The sequence below is a fragment of the Pimephales promelas genome, chromosome 9 (genome assembly GCF_988280905.1).
Source record: "Pimephales promelas chromosome 9, fPimPro1.hap1.1, whole genome shotgun sequence".
Lineage (NCBI taxonomy): Eukaryota > Metazoa > Chordata > Actinopteri > Cypriniformes > Leuciscidae > Pimephales > Pimephales promelas.
The window spans coordinates 18,353,738-18,380,461 of NC_142777.1; the positions used below are offsets into that span (position 1 = coordinate 18,353,738).

General features: G+C 39.5%; 2 protein-coding genes and 1 pseudogene across 2 annotated transcripts in view; 2 read left to right on the forward strand and 1 right to left on the reverse strand.

Moving 5' to 3' along the window:
* The window catches only part of slc36a1 (solute carrier family 36 member 1), a 53,001-nt gene extending 47,089 nt beyond the window's left edge, over positions 1–5,912 (forward strand). The window contains exon 12 of the mRNA XM_039680376.2: positions 4,519–5,912. Coding sequence (XP_039536310.2) covers positions 4,519–4,787 — 269 coding nt within the window. The 3' untranslated portion in view covers positions 4,788–5,912. The remainder of the gene's footprint in view (positions 1–4,518) is intronic.
* Positions 5,913–6,933: 1,021 nt separating this feature from the next.
* On the reverse strand, positions 6,934–25,463 carry mtnr1al (melatonin receptor type 1A like). The gene is made up of 2 exons (XM_039680375.2): positions 24,716–25,463; positions 6,934–10,010 (listed from the first exon to the last, which is right to left on the reverse strand). The coding sequence occupies exons 1-2, from the start codon at positions 25,239–25,241 to the stop codon at positions 9,241–9,243; spliced, it is 1,296 nt and encodes a 431-aa protein (XP_039536309.2). The 5' UTR covers positions 25,242–25,463; the 3' UTR covers positions 6,934–9,240.
* Positions 18,412–19,403, forward strand: LOC148977542 (uncharacterized; annotated as a pseudogene).
* Positions 25,464–26,724: the final 1,261 nt, after the last annotated feature.

A 26,724-nucleotide genomic window follows, 5' to 3' on the forward strand; every position in this document is an offset into this window, starting at 1 on the left:
AGTTCTCCACCACTGGCAATGATCTGTTAACTTAAAAATTAAAAAAAAAAAAAAAATCTGCCAAAGTATATGAAGTTAGTGAGCAGTTCACAGCTCCAGATCCACAGGAGTTTTTTTCTGTATCAGCCAATAAAGCAAATCTCCTTCAATTCCTCTGTGAGAGGTGGTGTAAGCATGAACAACTCAAGCCTCCAATTGGCCTGACTCGTATCTACCTGGGTGGTGGATTTAAAGAAGAGACAAAGACCGTTGTGCTTGCAGATGGTTCTGTCAGGGATGTTCCTGCTCTTGAGTCCACACAGAAGGAGGCAGACACAAGGATAATACTCCACACCCTCTACAGTGTCCAGAATGAAGGAGTTGGCAGAGTTGTCATCCATGCCAATGACACAGAAATCATTGTCATGTGCCTGTACTATGGTTCAACATACCTCAGTACTCTCCCAGAGCTGTGGGTGAAAACAACAGAGAATGCCTATCTGCCCATTCATTAAATGGTAGCAGCACTGGGACCTTCACTATGCTGTGCTATGCCATTTGTCCACAGTCTTAGTGGAAGAGATACAACTAGTTATCCTTATTTCACTGGTAAGAAGTCTTGGTTCAAAAGCAGCATGAGAATGGACATACCTGCACTTGAAGAGTTTGGTCAAAATACAACTGATGACATAACAGATTACCTGCTTCACCAGGCACGAGGCCTCTTCATAAATGTGTATACATCCTCAGCTGATCACTTTGAAGATTCTGATCTGGGGACACTGAGAGCATACAAGTTATTGAACAACAAATCAACACTCTTAAAGCTACTTCCTCCGACTGAAAACGCATTTCTCTTCCACCTTAAACGGGCAGCTCTGGCAACCATTATTGACAAGAATGCAGATATTGCCAAGCCAGAAATTCCCCCCTTCAGGAATTTTGGATGATTTCTGGATGAGGGCCAAGCAGTTGAAGGCAATTCACATTTGGCTAATCCACGCCCCTAGAATGTAGATTGACCAATCACAGCCCAGCCAAGAACGAGCTCCCACAGAGGTCCGACACTTTTTGACAGCGCTCCATTGACTGTCAACACAGGCGTCTCATATTTTTGGTCTCGGCAGGCTATTACCGTCGTAGTTTTATCCAAAATATGGTTAAACGTTGTGCCTCGGGCATTTGCAACACAGATACGCGTTTCCCAGAGAGGTTGGAGGGGGGTGTCCGTTTTTTCCCTTCCCAAAACCGAAGTAAAATCCTGACAGTGACAAGTCTCGTGTTTGGATTAAACTGTATGGACGTCCTCAGTCAGCTAAACCCCGCAAATATCAACAAGCACATCTTTTTTGCTTCTAACCTTACTGTGAGTGTGAAGTTATACTAGTTAGACCGTTTTATAATGTTTTAGGTTATGATTTCGGTTCTCATACTGGTTGTTGATACGCTAGCACATGCTGCTAATAAATACAATGTTATACAGTACTCGTGTAGTCCGTTTACTTTGTAATAACGATTATAGAAGTGAATAGAGACCTGCAGCTTTGCATGAACAGTGTTGCTCCCTGATATTGTTAGTCCCAGCCTCCGTCTCCATTAGTAGGAAATGCGATGGTTCATTTTTTTGACTGTGACCGGTAACGTTATGCTTTTGCCTCTATTTTGGATGCCTTGTTGTTTCTTGCGTTTCACCTGTGTGTCTTGAATATAGCCTCTGAACGCATATTGCAGCCCCTTTTGCCTACTTCTATCAGACACTTTATATGCTGCTTTATAAAAGTTTGATACCATTTCAGCAGGAACAGCTGTTACAGCATAAGCCATGCAGAGCGCAGAAGAAAGTTTGACGGATGTAGCAACAGTAACTAAGGGGGGCGGGGCTTAGCCAAAGGTGAATTCCATGCTACATAGGATGCCATTGCCAGGGGTTGGCAACCAAATGTAGTAGGATACAGCATGCTGAAACACTAGAGAGCAGCGACAGCAGCAGTGACTCCGAAAACAGCTATACAACTTGTATAAACATTATTACAGAAATTAGTTATCACCCTGAATTGTAATCTGTTTGTCTATTTCATTAATTATTATTATTATTATTGTTTTGTTTTTTGTTTTTTTTTGTTTTTTTTACAAATTGCTGCTTAATGTAACAGTTTTAATCATTAAATACTTTTAAAACTACTCCACACATGATTCCTGTGTGTTTTAGTATTTCAACATTTAGTTGTCAGTACCTTTGTCTCACACTCAGAAACCAGCCTAACCCAAAATCCTCAAATCCTTTTTTTTTTTTGATAGAATAAAGCTATCCCACTTGTGAAAGAATATTACAAATACTAGACATTGCAATACAAATAATATATATATTGCATAAATATGCAAACTGTATACTGTACATACATAAACATCAGTTAATGGTTAACTTCTTTCTTGGAACTAGTTTGAATTGACAGGCTATTATAGGCTTGAAATGGAATTCCCTCTAAATTTGTTATGGACCATAGGGACTGTATGGTTAGTGAAAATGATCAAAATAAGATTTCATCTAGTAAAAGTTAACTTCACATGGTAATTTGTTTATTTTAACAACAACAAAGGGTAAAGAATGTTACCGATTACAAATGGAATGTTATATATATTTTTTCTTTTTTTTTGCCTACCTATGAATTAAGAGGCATTGCTCACTCTTACTTTCTAATTACATGTACAGTCAATGCATCAGATGAAAGCTTATCTTCCACTCTTTTGAACGGTATGCTCAGTTTGTTTCTAGCATAATGTATCAGGGAGATATGGCTCAGGATTCATGAATATAATCAAACCGTTTTAGCATGTTTGGGTGATTCCGGGGAGTTAAAGCAGAATTTGAGGTAGCATTGTTTTGACCCTAATTACAAGTTTCCAGCAGCTTGTTGACCGGGTTGTCCACCCAGGTTGCGATCCTCAGACATCATAGATTTCATTTTTATATGACAACCTTTTACAGCAGCCCATGTCTGCTAAACCCCCTTTGCCCCCTGGGTATAGACATGATCACTTTGTATGATGAACAGATTTCATTTAGGATTCTATTCACATGTTGATTAGTAAATGTACAAATAGCATTGAGATTTGGTCAAGGAAGCATGTTTGCTTGATGCATGAGAGCCAAGTACGTTTGAACTTCAGCAAGAGCCAATGAGGTTCATTCTTGTGTAACACAGTACGTTTGAACTTCAACAAGAGCCAATGAGGTTCATTCTTGTGTAACGCAGTACGTTTGAACTTCAGCAAGAGCCAATGAGGTTCATTCACGTGTTACGCAGCACGTTTGAGCTTCAGCAAGAACCAATGAGGTTCATTCTCGTGTTACGCAGCACGTTTGAGCTTCAGCAAGAACCAATGAGGTTCATTCTCGTGTTACGCAGCACGTTTGAGCTTCAGCAAGAACCAATGAGGTTCATTCTCGTGTTACGCAGCACGTTTGAGCTTCAGCAAGAGCCAATGAGGTTCATTCTCGTGTTACGCAGCACGTTTGAGCTTCAGCAAGAACCAATGAGGTTCATTCTTTGCAGCACATTTGAGCTTCAGCAAGAGCCAATGAGGTTCATTCTCGTGTTATGCAGCACATTTGAGCTTCAGCAAGAGCCAATGAGGTTCATTCTCGTGTTACGCAGCACGTTTGAGCTTCAGCAAGAGCCAATGAGGTTCATTCTCGTGTTATGCAGCACGTTTGAGCTTCAGCAAGAACCAATGAGGTTCATTCTCGTGTTACGCAGCACGTTTGAGCTTCAGCAAGAACCAATGAGGTTCATTCTCATGTTACGCAGCACGTTTGAGCTTCAGCAAGAACCAATGAGGTTCATTCTCGTGTTACGCAGCACGTTTGAGCTTCAGCAAGAACCAATGAGGTTCATTCTCATGTTACGCAGCACGTTTGAGCTTCTGCAAGAGCCAATGAGGTTCATTCTCGTGTTACGCAGCACATTTGAGTTTCTGCAAGAACCAATAAGGTTCATTATTGTGTTAAGCAGCACGTTTGAGCTTCCTCAAGAACCAATGAGGTTCATTCTCGTGTTACGCAGCACGTTTGAGCTTCAGCAAGAGCCAATGAGGTTTCTTCTTGTGTGTCAAGCAGTACGGTTGAGCTTCTGTTTATGTTTGCTGATCAATGTTTATATGTGAATAAAAGCCTAAATTAAATATCATCTTATACTGTGATCTTGTCTATTCAGAAGACTACAGAAGAGCAGGATTAAACTGCTCCATTCATATGGATTACTTTTTACAGTCTCTTTATAAATGCTTTGATGCATTAGAGTTTTGGGTGAATAGACTTTGAATAGAGAAACTGAAAACTCTCAAAAAAAAATTCTGTTTCTGTTCCAAAGACGACCAAACGTCTTATAGATTTGGAACAGCATGAGGGTGAGTAAATGATGACAGAATTTTCACTTTTGGGTGAACTATCTCTTTTGGCTGTTTACATTTCTCTCTCTCTCTCTCTCTCAGCTGGATGTGGTGGCACGGTTTAACTTGATGCTCATTTTGCCGTTTTAGGTGTTCTCGCCATATTGATCCCGGAGCTTGACCTCGTCATCTCTCTGGTGGGCTCCGTGAGTAGCAGCGCTCTGGCCCTCATCATTCCTCCCCTGCTTCAGATCATCACCTTCCACAATGAAGACATGAAGCTCTGGGTGATGGTCAAGGACATCGGCATCAGCCTCATTGGCCTTGTGGGCTTTGTGGCGGGGACGTACATCTCCATCCAGGAGATTGTTGCACGGAGCGGCAGCAGACACAACAGCACGCACCTTCAGCTCCTGTGAATGTTGACCGAGCGACAGATTAAATGGAGGCCGTACAGACCCACTGAATCATTTACTCACTACAGGCTCCTTTGATTTCTGCTGTATTCCTCTTGGGATTCTTCGTACTGAATGTCCATAGATGGCTCATGAATTTTTGATGTGCTTTTGTCTTTCAGTTTTTGCAGCACTGAAGTCTCATTGTATCGACTTTCCCAAGTTATTGGTTTTAAAGTCTGTTTTAAAATCTTTTGGGTAAAACATAGACAAATTTAAAGTTGAAAGTGATTCGAATAATCTCTGTATTGTTTATCGATGTTGTTTACAGTGTTTAAATGAACCGGTTCTCATTAAGTATTTTTTTTGTCACATTCATTTTTTTATTTATTTAATGGTTCATACGTACTGTTTACTCATTCAGCCTTATCAACCGTCTTATTAAAAAAAAAAAAGATTCCATCTGTTTAATCTAGCAGAGCAATCTGTTGATATAAAATTAGATTTTTTTTCCCCCAACTATTTTACATATGACCTGATCTCAATCAAGTTATGCAGTATGTAATAGTTTTAAAACAAGCTTTAGATCTCATGATGTTTAGCACCCAAATGACTTAAAGTTCAGACAAACCAATGGGAGGGTTTTAACTGCAAGTATGTTGAGTAACATTAATTTTAAAACTTAACACCAGTACGGTTGTGTTGAATGCTTTTTACTGAGGTACTTGAATTGTTTTACAGTTGTTTTGCTTCATATCAATCTGCTGTATATATGTTAACGGCAGTGCCAAAGTTGTTGTTGTTTTTTTGATAATTTACTGTACACTTAGTTGCACTCATATCCAGCTGTTTGCATTGGTATTTGTTTTGGATTGGTTTCATTTTTGCCTTATTGTACATATACTGTAAGTATTTTGACCATGCTCACCTTGTTGAAAATGAACATATTTAAAATGTTTAAACTTGGTGAAATTATGTAAAAATTATATATATATATATACAGTATACAAAAAAAAGGACAGACATCATATTACTAGTTCATTTAGGTTGATTATCAACATGAGAGTGTCATGGTCCACTAGTTGAGTTAAATCTGCTGGCTGGTTATGTGCTCTGTGGTTGAATTAAAGAACGGATAGCCTGCCTTGACGTTTCTAAGTGTACTGCCTCTTCTTCGGGTGGGACTTTTCTCTCTGCATCTGTTGTTGTAGGACAGTGGTTTCTAACCGAAAGTATTCATGCTCCAAGGCAAAGAAATTATGTTGACATACTTCCTGTCTCAAGCCATCTTTTTACAGAGTTACTGTTGGCAGTTTTTTCTTGATGTCAAATGTGGCTTCAGTTGCATTAGTTTTAAACATTTTAGAAAGAGCAACACTTTCAGGAGAGGTGTTTATAAATGCTTGGTTGCTGGTTTATAAAGCCAGGCAGGGGATTGCATTTGTTGAATTATTAGATGAATTCAATGAATGCAGTCATTCCTCCATTCTGATTGGTGCCTGCCTGTGACGTACAGTGTATACCAGTATGGCAATGAGGCTTTTTATGAGGAAATATGAATTTACACACAGTAATAAAAGGCAGATGATTACCATACATTTTGGATTTGTGTGAATTATAGCTTTGTTTATTCGTTCATTTTCATTGCAATTGACGGAGATTGCAATAATAGTGTTTTGCTCTTTGAAAGATCAAAATGAAATTGCTATTGTACCAGGATGTCAATTATTTATGAGGAAATAATACAGTGTGGATTAAGACTTAAGCCTGTTCTATTATGTATTTCTAGGTTTCAAATGTTTTTACTTTTCTTCGCTTGCTTTGACAACACACAGAACTCTCAGTGTCTAGCAGTGGAAGGTCAAGTAATATGTGACTTGTGTCAAGAATCATCACAGAAATGTCTCTTGTTCAATAGAAATCAAGCTCTGTGGGTATTGTCTGTGGCATGCTGTCGATTACAATAGGCGGTAACTTCGGAGGCCTATGGGAAATGCATTCCACTGAGTTTAAAAGTAAAAACGAGGGCTTGTACTGTTAAATCCTTCGATGCAATAGTGAGTATTATTTAAGTTGTCATGTTATCAACTGATTTAGATTCAAGACCCAGCTTTTACATTGAACATCAAGTAGAAACCACACAGAAATTGTTTATTTTGCAATTTCACGGTTTCATACTCTCGGCAGCTAGTAATTCACCACATAAAACATATTGTGTTTGGCACAAACCATGTTTACACTTGCAGCAAGTGAAGCTGTATTTAATATAGCCCGAGTCGTGTTTTCATTCGTCTTGTCTATTTTTTCTTCATGGTGTGTGAGGACCATGATACAACCGATCCACACTGGCATCTGGGTAATTTGGCTAGCTTCTGCCAAGAGAGACGAATTTTATGAATTTTTTACAAAAAAATGGGAAACGTGTCTTGACTCTTGAGAAAGTTGCATGGCCCGTACCAGCAGCAAACGAGTTTAATAAGTAACAATAATACATACAACTACACCAAATGATTGAATAATTTATGTTAAAGACACATAATATAAAGTTGGACAGAGTAGTGCAAGTTTGAGTGCACTGATATTCAGTATTGCCATAGTCGATGTTGAACATTATGGAAATATCTGGCTGCTGAGTGTATCGCATGAGTATGTATTTGAGTCTAGAGTCTATCTTTTGAGACAAACCTAAGCAATGGTGTAGAATAACTGATTTAAGCTTTCTGTGAGCTTCAGCATCGGTGTGACATTTACCTATTTTATTCTGAAAGCCTGAGGCATAAATCTACCATCTACATACTATGTGTCCTCGCTGACCCACAAAGCTCCCTGTCAGAGATCTATACTTTACTTCCCCCGAACCTGCTTTGAATGGTAAATGATGACTGGCAGCGCACTATGAAGAAAACTGCCCTGGGAAAGTGTTCATTTCTAAGGTGTGTTAACTTGTATTGTTTATACAACTCTTGAGGTGCTAAAAACAGCATGTTTTGCCAAGCATGTTCCTCTGGTATTCATCTATGAAATCAACCACGTATCAGAAAAGGGTTCTTTACTTTGTCAAAAACTGCTTCCTCTGCACACAGTGTAGAGAATATTTCTTATATGTGACCCTCGACCACAAAACCAGTCTTAAGTTACACGGGTATATTTGCGGCAAAATGTATAAACCTCAATTTGAAGAAGAAAAAAAAAATGTACAAAAAAGACTGCTTTTGTGGTCCAAGGCCACATATTTTTTATGTTGTACAGTTAAGCACAGTGAACATATTTTATTAGGAAGTATTTAAACGTTGTCCTGAGAATGAATGCAGAGCTCAGATTCCAATGGCATTCATAGGAATGTCTACATACTATATAAAAATATGATTATTTAATAAATATTTGAAAAATGTGCAGAGTGGGGATTTCAAATAACACATCATTTCACTTATGATATCCAACCACCTTAACAAGAAAAAACAAATATTTGTAGGATGCATGGAAGTGGTTTCCATTGCAACTCTATATATGAAAAATATATATACTGTTTATATATTTGCATTTTTTTCCAACATTCAAGTTTATGAATATATTGTGAACTGATAAACTGCTATAACTTCCCAACTTTTTTTAATCCATTTTCTTTGTGTCAGTCAGAAAACAGGCAATAATATAATTTTGTAATACTATGATATCACTTTATCAGTTAATTTGTATTAATATATTTGTGTAGAATAATTTAGAATATATCAAACATTCTTTTGTAGTCAAGTAATTTCATTTAGCATAACCCTATTCCTTCAGCAACAATATGCTCACAGATGTAATCTATCAAAATCTCATATATCATACATCCTCTTCACCCTAATAAAATTGATATAATTAAGTTAATTAAATTGAGATTAAATGATATGTACATTTAAGTTCTTAAACTATAACTGGAAAATTCTCTCAACATGCATAATAACTCGTTTGACATCATCCATTAGCACTTCAAATATTCATTAATTGTTTTGTTAGATCTTTCTACAATGTAATCAAATATTTAACATGTAAATGAGACCATGATCAGGACGATAATGCTGAAATTAAATCACTGAAAAGTTTAAAGATAGCATTTCAGACTTTAAAAACGTATTATATTCAAACTATATTCATTTTTAGGCATTTGAATATTCCACTAAATCGATTTTAAATCAAGCAATATTTTACTTAAAATAGTATTTCAAATGAACATTATCAGAGGTTTTGCTTAGTTTTGTGGCACCATCTTTTACATTGAGATGCCAATTAAATATTTAAATAAGAGCTTATGTAGATGATAGTTTAAACAAGAAACTCAAGTTCAAACTGTGCAAATTTAAGCATGTACATAGAGCGACTCAAAACATATTTGGTATAACACAATTCAAACAATAAAAAAATATTCATATGACAAAATATGCAATAACTTACGAATTTTAAGAATGACACAGTGCTTTTTTTCATTGTCCATAACTCAACAATTAAACTTGAAAATAGCAAGTACAATCCTTTTATACTCTTTTCGAAAGTTGTGGTTTAGCACTCCATATATAACACCATTTAGGCAGCTGTTGAAGTATGCCATGAAGTAGCTGGCTGTGAAGAGCCATTCTGGTATATCTTGACCTAGTCTAGGGTGGATCGCGACCGCCAGACCTATGAGGTTCAACGGAGCCCAGCAGACAGCGAACAGCACAAACACCACAAACATGGTGAGAAAGTTCCGGAAGTCATGAGGCTTGATCTTGGGCCGACTGTCGGGCTTGACCCGTCTGCGGACCTGTATGACGAGGATCCAGATTCGCAGGTAGCAGTAGGTGACGATGCCGATGGGCAGAATGAAGTGTACCACCACCACCGTAATGGTGTAAAGCGAGCTCACTGATTGGGCGAAGGTGCACGAGTAGACGCGTGGGTCGTACTGCAGAGACTCCACAAACCAATTGGGGACGATTGCCAGGATAGTGAGCGCCCAGACCAGCACCATGTAGCATACTGTGTTCTTGTTGGAGAACAGCTTGTCGTACTTAAGGCTGTGGCAGATATAGCAGTAGCGGTTGATGGCGATACCTGTGATGTTGAAAATAGAGCCGATCACGCTGAGCCCCATGAGGAAGCCACTGATTTGGCAGTGAATGTCGCCAGCGATCCAGCGGTCATGGAAGATGGCCGTTAGGACGAGTGGGTAGGGGTAGATGGCTACTACCAGGTCTGCTATTGCCAAACTCACCACAAATGCATTGCCTGTAAGGACGAGAGAAAAAGTTTACTGAAAATAGTGTGTAGAGATGTGAAGGTTCTCTTCTAGAATATCACAAATAGGCCAAGAAACAAACTCAAGCGTAGAAGGAAATGTCTAGACAACACGCAAAATTCAACCTGATCTCATGACAAAACGCAACTGGTGACAATTTCGAAGGAATTCGCAGAGTGTGATTTGCACAGAAATTTGCGATTTCAGTGGAGTGTTAGTAGATTTTGCTAATTAGAATTCATGTGTGAGAGAATTCATGCTAATTAGGCCATAATTCACCAAAACATGATGATTAACCATAAGAGAGTATTGGCAATATCATATCCCTCTCAGAATCCTACAATCTCGATTCCACCTAATCTCCAATTCCAGCAAAAACATAGTGTGTAATTATGATATCTTGTTTTAGCTATTAAAAAGAGCTTTTCTTAACCGGTTAGTGCTGGTAGGCTAACTTTCAAAAAAGTTAAATGTTTAATTTGACCATATTTAGGTTTACTATTGTGTTCATCCATCCATTCTCCAAAACACTTGTACTTTGTTGGGCTGTGGGTATAATCATGTGTAATTTAAAAGCATCAATCTCATGATTAAGAATACATTATAAAGTGAGATATTTCAAGATTCATGATTTATTAAATCAAGCATGCAACGTTAAAAGCATTTGCATTCATATACTTGAGGCCTGACTGTAATTCAATAGAGGAACCGCAGAACACCTGACTGAACACGTGGAAAAAGCTTGTAATCATACAAATCATCTCATTTGGCATCAACAGTCCGGGATGGTAAAATCGTCTGTTGTGCGGATTATCATACTTTACTTTGCACAAACTTCAAAACCCAATCTGTGTGATAAGCCCAAAACAGATGTGCTTGAAATGAGTCACACTGAAACCTTGTTAGCAGTAAATATCAATATCAAACTGTGTGTAGACAAATCCTGGGGTTTCAAATAATGACCTGCACGGTATAATTGGATCTTGAAATGTTTGAGCAATGTCTTCATACTCCATTAAACTGTAGCTCATGTAGCTAAGGATGGTACACATTATAAGACCAAACATTGGCCTTTCTTCTTTAATGAAAGGATTTGCTAGTTCTGTGTAACTACATTAACAGGTTATTAAAATCTAACGACACAATTCAAACGTGTCCATGCCTGTAGAACATGTTTTCATATTTAGTGTGACATCGCTTATGGGGGTTGACTTTCATGAAACATTTCTGAGTTACAGCATCACACAAATTATATTGTTCTATCTTGAATTTCAATATCTATTTAAAAGGCACCTTTCAACACTCCATGTACTAGATGCTCCATTAAACAAGTGCTGCATTGACTTCTGCATCCACGTCTGTGACTGGAGGGAATGAACTGAATTCTTTGAAGTGCCAAGCATGCCTCACATCTGCGCTAATCTCCCAATTGTCTGCAGGGCTCGTCCGTGAACAATGCAGTTATTGCATATGATTTTAGCCCTCCTATGCCACTATCATTTTTAACATTTTTGATATTTTAGTTTACTTTCAGGTGTTTTCTAAAATTTTAAACCTGAGTGCTGTATCTTCTGCTTGTCAACTCAATCAATCAGCAACTAATGAGAGCAGTAATTGTTACTTTATTTGCCACAACAGTGTTTCACATTGAGTTTTCTGAACATGTTAATGGTGCTTCTCCATTAATTGGACAGCTTTGACAGGACACATGTAAATTCATGCCTATAGGCTGTCATTCTGAAACAAGCTTGCAGCTTTGTTCTGCTGTTGTTCAGATAGGTGATCAAAGTAGTAGATTTTTTACTGATGGATGTGTGTGATTTTTTGATGGACTGGATTGTTCTTCAAATGAACTCTGCTGTCATGATGTTACTTTCTGTGGTCCATGTCGGTGTTTTCTCCATTTCTGTTTGCCACTGTCACCTTTTGCTTGCTTAGTTGGGGTTTAAAATATATTTACACTCACCTAAAGGATTACTAGGAACACCATACTAATACTGTGTTTGACCCCCTTTCGCCTTCAGAACTGCCTTAATTCGTGGCATTGATTCAACAAGGTGCTGAAAGCATTTTTTAGAAATGTTGGCCCATATATTGATAACACAGCATCTTGCAGTTGATGGAGATTTGTGGGATGCACATCCAGGGCATGAAGCTCCCATTCCACCATATCCCAAAGATGCTCTATTGGGTTGAGATCTGGTGACTTTATAGTGGCCATTTTAGTACAGTGAACTCATTGTCATGTTCAAGAAACCAATTTGAAATGATTCGAGCTTTGTGACATGGTGCATTATGCTGCTGGAAGTAGCCATCAGAGGATGGGTACATGGTGGTCATAAAGGGATTGACATGGTGAGAAACAATGCTCATGTAGGCCGTGGCATTTAAACGATGCCCAATTGGCACTAAGCGGCCTAAAGTGAGCCAAGAAAACATCCCCCACACCATTACACCACCACCACCAGCCTGCACAGTGGTAACAAGGCATGATGGACCCATGTTCTCATTCTGTTTACACCAAATTCTGACTCTACCATCTGAATGTCTCAACAGAAATCGAGACTCATCAGACCAGGCAAAATTTTTCCAGTTTTCAACTGTCCAATTTTGGTAAGCTGTTGCAAATTGTAGCCTCTTTTTCCTATTTGTAGTGTAGTGGTACCCAGTGGGGTCTTCTGCTGTTGTAGCCCATCCGCCTCAAGGTTGTGTGTGTTGTGGCTTCACAAATGCTTTGGTGCATACCTCGGTTGTAACGAGTGGTTATTTCAGTCAAAGTTGCTCTTCTATCAGCTTGAATCAGTCGGCCCATTCTCCTCTGACCTCTAGCATCAACAAGGCATTTTCGCCCACAGGACTGCCGCATACTGGATGTTTTTCCCTTTTCACACCATTCTTTGTAAACCCAAGAAATGGTTGTGCGTGAAAATCCCAGAAACTGAGCAGATAGTGAACTACTCAGACCATCCCGTCTGGCAAAAACAACCATGCCATGCCAAAAAACATGCTCAAAAAAAGTTCAGGAGATTGTCATGACCGGGACCACACCCCTAAATGCATTGAAGCAACCATGTAATTGTTTGATTAGACAATTGCATTAATGAGAAATTAATAAGGTGTTCCTAATAATCCTTTAGGTGAGTATATATTTAGTAATATTATCAATTTTACTGTATTGACACTGTCGAATAAGATAAAAAACTTGAACTGAATTGAGCTGGATGATGACACCTTTGTCTTCTGTAGAGCGTCTTTACAGCTCAAGTTATGTTTACACGGAAACGATCTGAAGAGAAAACGCAAAAGTGGCGTTGCGTTATCACTTTTTATTTTGCGTTTAGACCAGCGTTATGGGTGGGAAATCCGCGTACATATGGTGACGAAAAATTGTGTGAAATTCGATGTAGTATGCACTCCAGGCGGCTTTTATCATATTTGACTGCCCGGTGACCAGTGGTGGCGGCCGAGTGCCAGGACTTGCCTAAAAGGACTTTGATATATATCTATGGACTCAGCGCAGTAATATCACTCTGGAGGGGGAGAGGATTTTTCCCGAGTGATGATATTACTACGCCGTGTCGAAGAGCTCCCAATCACTTGCTGTGGTATTCCGCCATACATTATAGTTATCAACTTTACAAGCTTAGAAAAGTGCTACATTTTATTTTGTGTCACTATTCTTGGTAGAGTTACTCTACTCGTGTAACTGTATTTAAATAGGGAAAACGTGGAGATGTTTGGTCGCTTCTCTGCTTGGCACCTATTGAATGAACTGGGCTAGTTAGGTGCTATCAAAGTGTTTCGCACTCCAGAGCGATTGAACGCACGCATTGAGACGAGTGAGGTACATATCAACTCATCTTAGTTAAGGGAATAACATACATTTATGGCTCTCAATGGCAACACAATCATCGCCCAAATAAATCAGCAGCAGTCAGGTGGTACAGATCAGTGCTCTATAAAGGGTTAGATCAGTATTTTACACTTAAAGCCCTGTTTTATGATAGTTTCTGATGAAATAGAATGGTTAAGTTTGTAATTTGGACAAATGCTGCTGTCCTGAGAAATGCATTCAACTTTAGTTTAGAAAGACCTGAAACTCACCGAGTGGTCTGGGTATGCTCACACAAAAATCGCTGCAAAAGATGCTTTCCAACAGGTTTTATCGTAGTTTTTGTACCAAGTCAAGTCAATGGAGTCAGACAAAAACTACGATAAAACCTGTTGGAAAGCATCTTTTGCAGCGATTTTTGTGTGAGCATATCAGTGAACACCCCAGACCACTTTTTATTGTGTGGTAACCGTTTTATAAAAGCAAAAGGGTACTCGAGGCAAGTGCAATATCATGATTAAGTAACGACTAAAGGGCATTGTAAGGCACAACGCGAAGCGGAGTAACCCCTTCAGTTCAGCCATTAGTTATTCACTATACAGCACAGCCTCTCGTACCTTATTGCTTACATATGAAATGAAAAGTTTGTGCCGCAGAAAAGTGCTGAAACAGAGATGAAGGGGAACCCGGGTGTTTACTGGCCCATCCAGTTTTCTGGAGGCCCACCTACAATCGAAATTCTGGCTCCGCTAGTGATGGAGGTCAAGAATATTTTAAATTTGTGAGCCATAAATACATTTTTGGCTATTGATGAAAATGGAAATGGGACACAAATTGAATTTTGTCACTTGTGCGTGACTCAGTCGGAAATGTCAGGACCTGTGATGGAATAAATCATCACATTTATCACATATTAGCTTTGATCCAGATCCACTATCTGTAATGGATCTACCCTCACTAAGCATCAAGTGGGCGATGAAAAGTACAGCTGCACGTGTTTAAAATGAAAACACATTTAAAGACCTACATAGCCCAGAGATATAGGCTATAGAGCCTCAAAGACATATAGCCTAGAGCTTTATAGTGCCTTATAGAGATAATTGGTCATTGCTATACACTGAAACATTTTCTATACCAAAAATATTTTTTACACTTTCACATTTCAACATATTGAGAAGTTCCCTATCGAGGGAACTCGCGATGCGTCACTGTTACGCTTTTGGGAACGCCTCCAGCGTGACTGCGTCTGGAGCATCTATGTCAACTAGTCCCCGTCATGGGCGGATGACGTCATGACCAGGAAATGATAAAAGATCACCCGGTGCAAACCGGCATTAGCTTCTGTTGCCTCAGCATCAGCAAGCGATCTGTGTCTCTGTCTGTCTTATTTACTGTTGTCTGTGATTATTATTGGAAACGGAATTATGGCGAAACAAATGTTCAGGCTTTGTGCTTCTCCCTGCCCGCGCTATTTAACGGGTGGAGATACTCACGAGCTTTGTGTCATTTGTTTGGGAGTGGAGCATGCGGTGTCAGCCTTCGAGGAGGCTGACTGCCAACACTGCGAGAATCTCTCGCTCCGCATGCTTCGCTACCGCCTGGCGCTGTTTGATGAGAGCGGCCAGGCTCGCGATCCTCGGGGTGCAGGACCCGCGTCTGCCGAGGCAGCGCGGAGAATGCATTCCTGGAGACAGTGGCGTAGCCAGGGGAGGGGCCATGGGGGCACTGGCCCCTCCTGAAAACTGATTGGCCCCCCAGTGTGCCCCCACCCTTCTAATTGTCTGTCACTCAAAAATTCAAATCATAATCTTTCAGCTTGTAGAATAATTCATGATTCCGCGTCGCGCGATGCTTCTCAAAACCACACGGTAAGTTGATATATTTTATACAGCTTATTATTTTTTAAGGAAAGACGATGTGTATTCACCCTGCTGAGGGGAAAATGATAAAGCCTGGAGTGGAGCGAAAGCACGTTCCTCTCTCCACTCTAAGCATTCTGTAATCACTTCGCTCATGGTCCACTCCGGTTTTTCAATTCCCGCTCAAGGAATAACTGCTCCATGTTCACTCAATTAGTCTTAGATTTTGAGAAGTGCATGTCAGGCTACTGCTCGTTTGCTGCGGTCGTATGATAGAAAACAGAACGCGGGTCAATATTGGTCGTTTCTCAATACCAAGAACGCAAACTTCGGAGAACGAACTCCCGAGGACGAGAGGACGCGAGTCCGGTCATTCTGCCAATGGAATAGCGCGTTCTTGATCGCGTCACTCAGCATGCGGCTACTCCGGTTATCTCTTATATGGTATAAAACACAACTTTGCTTCTTTTCATCAACAATAAAACGAAATACATATAAAACAGCACTCTGCCTCATTTCATTTATAAATGGACATTATCACGAACAGATTAATGGCCACAAAAATGTGGTTCAGGTAACCTTAACTCACATTGACTATCTTCACTGCATATATATTTATAACACGAAATATAAAACACAACCCTGCTTCTTTTTATTTTCATTTTAAAAATGTGAAACATTATTGATCATTAAAACTGACATTTAACAAACAGACAGGGTTGTATCGTTTTGTTGTATTACACACAGTGAAGAGAATGTATAGTAAAAACATACACATATAAATAATATTTTATATATTTTAGAATATATAAAATTACACAACCATGTCTCTTTTGTTAAATGTCAGTTTTAATGATAATATCCCATTCAAAAGTATAAGTAGCCTAGGTAGGCTATAATAAGCTATACAATGAGAAAACAAGTAAACAATTCAGTTAAACATAAGTCAGCTCTAATGGGATACAAAGTTAAAGTTAAATAGCCTAAAAGTTAAATATATAAAGTTATGAAACTTCACTTTTCCCTCAGCCAGTTAGCATTGTTTGGTCTTATAAGATAAATAAAAACATGCACTGAAAAGTTATGTAGATGGTTGATTAGGCCTATTTGTCAAGATAAGTAATTGTTTTTCATAAATTAAAATAGCTTTTAAATTACGCAAACTGGCAATATTAGATCGGTTTAAAACATCTCTCCTTAAAACGCTATTGGTCTCGACTATTTAAATAAAGTTACAGGAATATGACTTGGCCTGAAAAAAAAAAAAATCAATCAAAAGAATTTTTAATTTAATCCCTGCATCCAGAAACATTCTCAAATAAAAAAATATAAAAAAGATAATTAAATAAAAATGCATGATTAAATAGCAAAATAAATAATTAATACTTCTGGATAATTAAATCACTGTTTCTATCCACATATATTACATTAAACTTAATCATACCTTTTTGAAAAAGTAGCTATCTAACAAAGTATTATATGTGATATTTTACAATCAATATGCTCAAGACTAATTAGCCTTCCTCGAAATAAGCAGATTTGGTCTATTCATCAATGCAAATTTACTGCAACTGCTGAAATGCAAATTGAATAGGATGTGGGGAAAAAGATGTATACAATTTTATTACAGTTTTATGAATTCATTAATTGTGTATTTATTATATGAATGATTAATATAATTATGCATTTATATAAATAAGGCTGTTCTATTATTATTTGTGAGTTGGACACTAATTCATTGGATTATTTTATTTATTACAGTTTTTCTATCACTTTTGTAAAGTGAAAAGTTAATATAAATTGTATTTTATTGTTTTGATTTAGAGCAGTAAATAACTGCTATTAAAAGATAACAGGGTATCACTGTTTATTGCTGATTTTAAAGCTTACTGAACTTGAAATGATTTGGATATCTACAGTTCTACATAAATACACAACATAAGAATGGCCCCTCTGTAATAATTGTGGCCCCTCTTGTGCCCCCCAGTTGAAAAAATCCTAGAATCGCCCCTGCCTGGAGATCGCAAAACGATCTTTCAGAGGGGTTGGAGACGGGTCCTGTGGCCTTATCGCCTTCCTTTTCTGAACGATCCAGTGCTCTCGCTCCGGTGCAGAGGTGAAAAGAGTACTGCAATTTTGTACTCAAGTACAAGTAGTTGCTAAAATAATACTCGATTACAAGCAAAAGTACTGGTGTTAAAAATGTACTTAAGTAAAAGTACAAAGTACCCCTCTCAAAAACTGCTCAAGTAGCCTACTAATTACTAATTACTTTTAGCCTGTGATATTTATTTACTTTTATGGAAACCAAGTTATAAAAATGGTCTAATATGATTATTATTATTAATGAATTATAATGCAAAATAAATAAGCTTATTGGGTTATTTTATTTATAAACTTCTTTTTTTTCTTTTTTTTTTTTTACAATAAAGATTTCCAAAAGTACCCTACTAATATTTCAAAAGTTATCAGCATTTAGCACTGACACAAATGTGCCATCTAGACAGACTGTCAATCAGTGCAGTTACACTGTTATGCCAGTGGGTCGTGGCCGGCAAGATACTGTTTTTATGAAAGTCACAAAGTTTCTATAAAACGTCTCCTTTCCTTCCTCTGTATAAGAACAACTCCTCCATGTGGGGTCATGGGCACTAGTCATCTCGTATTTCTTCGGAATTTTCAATGAATTCAGTGTCTCGAATGTCCATGTCCATTACGGCAAAGTTCTTTGATAACACTAAAATACAAACTGAAGGACGTGTGAGGACGAATATAGCTCTCCAGGAACCGGGCTTTTTTCCCGCTCCAAATACAAGGGTTTTTATTGGCCCGCCCACGATCAGTTATTTCCATTGGATACCCAAATGCTGGTCAAAGATTTTAATAATTGTTGAATTCAAATTGTACAAGTACTTTGTAATTAATGGGATTTTTAAAGTAGTGAAGTACATTACTTAATTTGTACTCAAGTACAAGGAAAATTACAGACTAAAAAATGTACTCATAAAAGTACAAGTACACGAAAAAACTACTTAATTACAGTAATCTGAGTAGTTGTAATTCGTTACTTCCACCTCTGCTCCGGTGTCAGAAGCCCGCGCTGCGGTTCCTTCTGCCCGGGGAGAGAGCCCGATGCTTTAGTGCTCTAGCTCCGAGGAGGTAGATGTACTGAGCATCGACAGTTTAAGCACACACACGGGAGAAAAAGACTCGCCATCTGTTTCTCCCGCATATGATGAGTTGGTGGAAGTGATTACTAGAGCGGTTGAAAAATTACATATTGATTGGCCAGCTGTAAGAGAGGACGCGCGTCCTAAAAGCAAACTCGACGAGCGTTTTCTTTCATCTAGTGTTTCACTTCCACCACGAGGCCTTCCATTCTTTCCCGATTTACATAATGAGATATCAAGAACATGGAATAAGCCGTACTCTGCACGTGTTTTCAGCCCTCAAGTTCATATTTATTCGGGTATAAGGGGGCTGAAAGAGTACGGCTATGAGGCGATGCCCCGGGCTGAACAGACGCTCGTGAGCTATCTGTCACCCGGTTCGGTATCGTCTCTGAAGGCCTCAGCTTTACCCACTAAACCATTAAAAACAACATATACGTTAGTGGGCAAAGCTTATACGGCAGCAGGTCAGGCTGGTGCATGCCTCCATACTATGGCTATATTACAGGCATACCAGGCTGAGCTGCTGGGGTATTTGGATAAAAGTGAGGGAGTTGGACCCGATGAAATTCGAGAACTTCGTCGGGCCACAGATTTGTCTCTCAGGGCTACTAAAGGAGACCGCTAGAGCAATTGGGCGGTCTATGGCAGCCCTGGTGGCCACTGAGAGACATCTGTGGTTGAATTTGACTGATTTAAAGGACCGAGATCGTTCCTTCCTTTTAAGCCTAGTTCACACTACATGATTTCAAAACATCGGGCTGAACTGTGAAGTTCACACTACATGACTTGCTCTCTGTGAAATCAGGAGTGTTCAAGTTGTTGAGCCGTTCACACCAAACGACACATCATGATTGATCCGCAACTGGAGCTGACGCACTACAGGATTTGACAACAACTCTGTCACCCAACAATTCAATCTCATCTACAAGCGTTCGCAGGGATACGGCCCTGATCTTAATGTCCTCAATAGTAAAGTCTAGAATTAATAAAGAAAATGCATTATTCATTAATTCTCAGTTATGCTCCCCCACTAATTCTTTTGTTTTAATTCTCTGTTTCAAACTAAATATGACAATTAAATCCTTGAACTGAATATCCTACTTCACAATATAATATATCACAACAAACAGAATTACAGTAAGATTTAATGTACATTTCCAATAACATTTTGCTCACTGTTTGAGGGCGTTTGTGATTTCTGTCCACCTTTTCTCTTTCTGGATGCGGTTGTGGTACATCTCATGTCCAACATCATAAAGGCATTCATGCTCCTGCCACAGTTCGATTCAATTTTGATCTAAATCTTGAGTCCATTGCTTTCTTGACATGTTGCTGATCTTTCTGCAAACTCCTATTGGACGTGTTTGTTCGAAAATCGCGCATTTCGCGTATTTACCCAGTGACCTCAACCCATACCTTGCTCTGATTGGCTCTAGCTCATGACATCACTGAGATTGAGTCGCGCGGCAGCTCTGGATATCTAGCATGCTAGATATTTTTCTGAGCTCGGTGAGCTGTCTTTGATGCGTTGTTGGCTCTTTCATACTAACAGATTGGCGAGCGTTAATCGTCCGCGATTTGCACGCGATAACACCCTGACTTGTCGGTGACTCAACGATTTGCAAATCGGGCTTAAATCGGTCCTCAGGGGACAATTCTGCCCACCCCGCCACCCTTGGTGCTTCGGGGCACAGTGGTCGCCAGAGAACGTCTGACGGGAACCTTCTGAGGGGGTTCAAAAACAGTCAGTCCGGTTGGTTTCTGCCGTTATGTTCCAGGCCCCCGGGCTGGGTGTTTTAAATACATCAGAGGCCAGCCTCGAGAGGCTGGTTCCCCTAGTAGAATTTCTGACAGAATGGAGGAATCTGCCAAATATTTCTTGTTGGGTCCTGCAGATGATAGAGAGAGGATACAGAATCCAGATCGGTTCTCGTCCTCCACGTTTCAACGGGGTGCTGCCCACGTTGGTACACCCCGAGCAGGCTCTGGTGATGGAGCAAGAAGTGAAGGCTTTATTAGCGAAAGAAGCTATAGAGCAGGTGTATCCACCCGACAGGGAATCGGGTTTTTACAGCCGCTATTTCATTGTTCCAAAAAAGGATGGAGGGTTGCGTCCCATTTTAGATCTTCGTCTATTGAATCGTTCAGTTCAGAAACTCAAGTTGAAGATGCTGACACTCAAGCAGATTGTGACTCAAATCAGATCCGAGGACTGGTTCGTCACGATAGATTTGAAAGATGTGTACTTCCATATCTCCATCCTCCCTCAGCACAGGAGGTTCCTGAGGTTTTCTTTCGGGGGCAAAGAATACCAATATCGGGTACTTCCATTCGGTCTGGCTTTATCACCCCGCACGTTCACGAAGTGCGTAGATGCAGCTCTGGCCCCGCTCAGGCTGCAGGGCATACGCATTCTGAACTACATAGACGACTGGCTGATTCTAGCAGAGTCAGAACAGTTAGCGGTTCGGCACCGAGGTGTCGTTCTCGCACATATGCAGAGATTGGGGTTGAGGCTCAACGCCAAGAAGAGTGTGCTTTCTCCAGTACAGAGAACCACTTTTCTTGGTGTAGTATGGGATTCAGTCACGATGCGAGCCACACTGTCGCCCGCTCGTGTGGCTGCTATCCTTTCCGCCACAAAGGAGCTAAAGGAGTAGTGGTCTGTCAGCGGAAGTGGCTGAGACCATTTTAAACTTTACGCACTTAAAGTGTTTACTTCCTGGTGTCGCCAACGGCAGTGGGACCTGATTAATTGTTCAGTAAACACAGTTCTCGAGTTTCTACAAGAGCGTTTCTCGTCAGGTCTATGTCCTTCCACGCTCAAGGTTTACGTGGCAGCCATTGCGGCTTTCCATGCCCTAGTGGGGGGTACTTCCCTCGGTCGAGACCCCTTGATTACACGTTTCCTCCGTGGCACACTGAGGCTGACGCCTGCAACTCGTACTAGGGTGCCGGCTTGGGATCTGGCTACTGTTCTTGAAGGCTTATCTGGGGTTCTCTTTGAGCCCCTGGATTCGGTCTCAGAGAAATTTCTCACTTTTAAGACAGTGTTTCTGTTAGCTATTTCATCCCTTAAGAGAGTCGGTGACCTTCAGGCCCTTTAGGTTTCCCCTATATGCCTTGAATTTGCACCAGGGATGGTCAAGGCATTCTTATACCCTAAACAAGGCTATGTGCCTAAGGTGCCCACCATGATTCCGAGGCCTATTGTGCTACAGGCTTTTTGTCCTCCACCGTTTTCTTCTCCGGACCAGGAAAGATTGAACCTTTTATGCCCAGTGAGAGCACTGGACACTTATGTGCATCGGACTTCTGCTTTTAGGAGATCTGATCAGTTATTTGTCTGCTTTGGATCTACCAAAAGGGGTCTTCCTGCTTCAAAGCAGACAGTTAGCAAGTGGATAGTTGAGGCTATTTCTCTGGCTTATGAGTCTTCTGGCCTGCCTTGCCCTTTGGCGGTCAGGGCCCATTCTACTAGGAGTATGGCGGCTTCTAAAGCTCTCTTATCTGGAGTCTCTCTACAAGATGTTTGTGATGCGGCGGGTTGGTCCTCTCCTCTCACATTTGTCAGGTTTTATAGCCTGGACCTGGAGGCTGCCCCAGGTTCACATGTGCTTAATAATGCTTAGGGTGGTGTGACAACAGGCTGACACTCAGGCATTTGAAAGTCTGGCGATTTGGGTATTCTCGTTCCCAAAAGCGTAACAGTGATGCATCGCGAGTTCCCTCGATAGGGAACGTCTCAGGTTACGTCTGTAACCATAGTTCCCTGAGAAGGGAACGAGACGATGCGTCACCCTGCCATACTTCCTGCATCCCTGTATCGGCTTGCTTCGGCAATTTCTGAAGCTAATGCCGGTTTGCACCGGGTGATCTTTTATCATTTCCTGGTCATGACGTCATCCGCCCATGACGGTCATGTTTCCTATTGGACTAGTTGACATAGATGCTTCAGACGCAGTCACGCTGGAGGCGTTCCCAAAAGCGTAACAGTGACGCATCGTCTCGTTCCCTTCTCAGGGAACTATGGTTACAGACGTAACCTGAGACGTTTTTCTTACAAGAAAAAAAAAATCCCAGTAGTGTAAGAAAAATAAACTATATAGATAAGTGTGCTCTTCTTAAATGCAGTTCTGCTTCTCAAGTAAATCTGTCTTATTTTAAGGATGTTTTGATATTTTTCACTGAAAGCATGGTGAAAATACTGTTACAAGAAAATGCTGTTTTGCAATGTATTTATGTCAAGAATATGAAAGAAAAAAGAGAGAAGGGATTCACCAATAGATCATTTGAGGTGCAAATAATGTGATGGTAACAAACACACTCATCACATTGCAGCAAAACACTAGAGCTCTAATTACTGGGGGTGTGTCAGCAGTTCATGAACCCCTCTCACTGCCCCTGCATTAAAATGTTGTTAATGGCTTCATATAGAGGAAACATTGACATTAAAAACCACAGTTTGTTTAGTATTGTTCCTTCAGGGAGTCTAATCAACAGAAATAAACATCACATAAAAGGATATTTCTGTCTGGAACTATTTAGTTATCTAAAAGACTGCACGTGTTTCATTAGCCAGATAATTATATATGTCTGGTTAGCAGATTTCTCAGTTTCAAGCTCTGTTTGAAACTTTATTTCTCATGAAAAAAAAAAAGTGGAGATCATTAGAAAAGATCATCAAACGTTTCTCATTGGTTGTATCTTTTGAAGGTCAATCATTAGTTGATCAGAAAAAGTGACTGCACATTAGAAACGCTTTAAAGTTAAAATCTCTTAAAGAAAAGGTCAGGTTGTGCTGTATTCATGAGATAAGACCAGTGGCCGGAGGTAGATTGAGATGTTACAACTCACGCCACAGACTAAAACTGAGAATGTTAGCAGAGCCGCAGGCAGAGGCATCCATAGAGCAGCTGATACCACCATGCTTTTGTCTTTTCAGTTTGACGCCTCATGTGATCATAATGGTCTGGGAATCTGGGAATCATCGACGAGACGATTACACTGTCTGAATCTTTAAAAACAAAAGAATGAGCAGAGATAACTGATGGTCAGTTATTGGTACTTTAATATTGGGTCAGTGAATAAATATCACCACTTGACAGAGGGAAATGATGGTGATCACAGTTTGTTGTGCAAATTGTTGTTTGCATAACTAATTGTTTTTCAGCCATTCATTCTCAATAAAGTTTTACAGTTAAACAGACAAAACAATGATGAAAAGTTGTGACAATTTGTATAGTATTATTAGCATTGCACTATTATTATTATTATTAACCTATTATTAACCTTATTAACCAGGTTATTATTAACCTGCACTATTATTATTATTATTAACCTATATTATTGTTGTTGATGTTAGTAGTAGTAGTAATATTATTAAGGAGTTGGAGTAGCTATTAAGTAGGAGTTGAAATAGCAAGGAGTTGAAACTTAAGAATTAATAATAATGACACATGCTGGAAAACAGTATTATTATTATTATTATTATTATGAAGAAAAGTAATAACTGCAGGGGGGAAAACAGCCATTTGGTTCACTGGTCTTACTGGTCAGACTGCTATGTTTTAGAGGGATTTTAGGCGCTTTTTTTAGTTGGTCAGGTTTAAAGACCATCATAGGTGATAATAATACATATTCATAATCCTTTTAGACTTATATACATATTTATTTGCAACTCTGTCAGAAATAAAACTTTTTAAAATTATGTTCTGTTCTTGTTCAATCAATATCAGTAATAATGTTATTCAGAAGAGTATTGCCAATAAAACACAAATAGTAGCCTACATAAACTGTCAGCATGATGAACTAGAGATGAATTCATTTACCTGCCTTCCTGAGCTTTCTGTTTCTGAAGACTGATACAATGACCAACAGGTTGCCCAGAACATCTACTATAATCGTAGTGATCAGAACACTGGAGAGTAAAGTCACCACCCAGGGGAAAGAGAGGTACTTGCTGTCCCGATTGCCTGTCGAAATGTTTCTCAAAGGGGCGTCCGTTCCCTCCACCATCCTCAATTCATCATTACAGAGCAGCGGTGAGGGGTCCAGTCCTCCGTGCCACGGGTATCTTCCGCGCAACCTGCGCATGCAGCTGCTGCGGGTCGTGCTCCAGTTCAGTTGTGCGCTCTTACAGCTGCCATAAAATAATTTCGAGTTGATAAAATGGAAAGCAGTTATTAAATCGTGAATCAAAGAAAAATAGTACCGTGTCAAATAAACATGCGGCGATTCAGACTCGTTTTTAGACATACAGTCCCGCTTGACAAGCGGAGGGACATTTGTAATCCAGCCTCTCTTTGGTCGATCATGGGAATTTATGAAGCGCGCCGTGCTTGTCAAGATGCCCATTCATAAATCTGATTCATGTGCACATGAAATGCAAGTCGTGTTCATTCACTTCTTAACCGTGCGTGTCTCATTCACAATTCTGCCTCCAAGAAAGAAGCCAAGAGGCTCCTAAACTTCCGAAGTTTTCACTGTTGGAGATCCAGAGACCCAGCTGTCTCGTTCAAATCCGCATGTGCTCTGTGTTGCCTTGCTTCGTGTGAAGCTGGATGCTGCTGAGGTTGCTCGTCCTGATCATGTGAGGGCAGCTGGCGACTCCAGCTTGGAGACCGCAGTTAAGCTTACTGTCGAGTCCCAATTAGCATACACGAGACTGTAAAGAATAAACTGTAAATTTTATGGTAAAAACCGGCAGCTGTGGTTGCCAGAACTTTACCGTTAAAAATACGGTAAGAACGTTAATGGTTTTACAGACTTAACTTAAAATTTACAGTTATAAACCATATTTTTTATTTTCTGATATAATGTTGATTTACTAACTACTGACGTATTGATATCTGTTTTAGACCATTACACTGACGAACAACAATCATGATGAGAGTTACATGAGCAATATCACAGCTCATCACAATTAAGTGAATATTTAAATCAATACTTATTTGAAGAAGCTGCACAGTGTCATTCACACAAACATTAAGTGAAACATGAAATTAAAAATAAAATGCAATAAATATTAATTTAACAACATTAAATGTAACATAAAACCCTATTGTAGCCTACATAACTGATTAGAAAAAAAAAACACTAAAACTATGAGGAACCATAGTTATTTCAACAAAAATACATAAAATATGAAGTGTCACACATTGTGGGAATGTCAATTTACGGGTTTTCACTGTAAATTATACAATGATTTGTTCTTTTTCACTTTCATAAACTGTAAATTTAACGGTATTTTACTGTAAAATTATATCACAGTTATTTACCGTGTATAGTTCGGAAACTTTCTGTTTACCAATTAACAGTTTTGCACTGTAGCATTTTTACAGTATTTTACCGTTAAAATCACGGTTATTTTTTTACAGTGAACACTGTAACAACAGTGCGATTTGTGTGTGTGTGTGTGTGTGTGTGTGGGGGGGGGGGGTCTGACCCTTTAAGCTGCCATAAAAATGTTTGAAATGAAGTTGGGGGGTCTTGGAAGCCCATTTCAGCCATATAAGAAACTAACTAACTCACGCTCAATCGGCCCAAAGTCCGGCAATCGACCAGCACAGAATATCTTTACGTACAAATTTACGAGATGGCTAATTCGTACGAATTCATGCGACCTCAATTGTACAAATTCATAGTTTTTTTTTTTTTTTTTTTTTGCTAATTCGTACATATTTTATGAGTTACCAAATTCGTATGAATTCGTACGAATGACCCATTGACCCTCCCAGGAAGCAAATTTAGGTTCTGTGAACAATAGTTTTTGGTTCCCAGAACGTTCCTAGAACTTTCCCTTAAGGTTAAAGGAACGTTCCTGGAAAATTCTCCTTAC

Coding starts and splice junctions, on each gene's coding strand:
- mtnr1al (XM_039680375.2), bottom strand. CDS start 25,241: ATGGGCATCTTGACAAGCACGGCGCGCTTCATAAATTCCCATGATCGA. Junction 10,011..24,715: donor CAGAAAGCTCAGGAAGGCAG/GTAAATGAATTC, acceptor TCGTCCTTACAG/GCAATGCATTTGTGGTGAGT.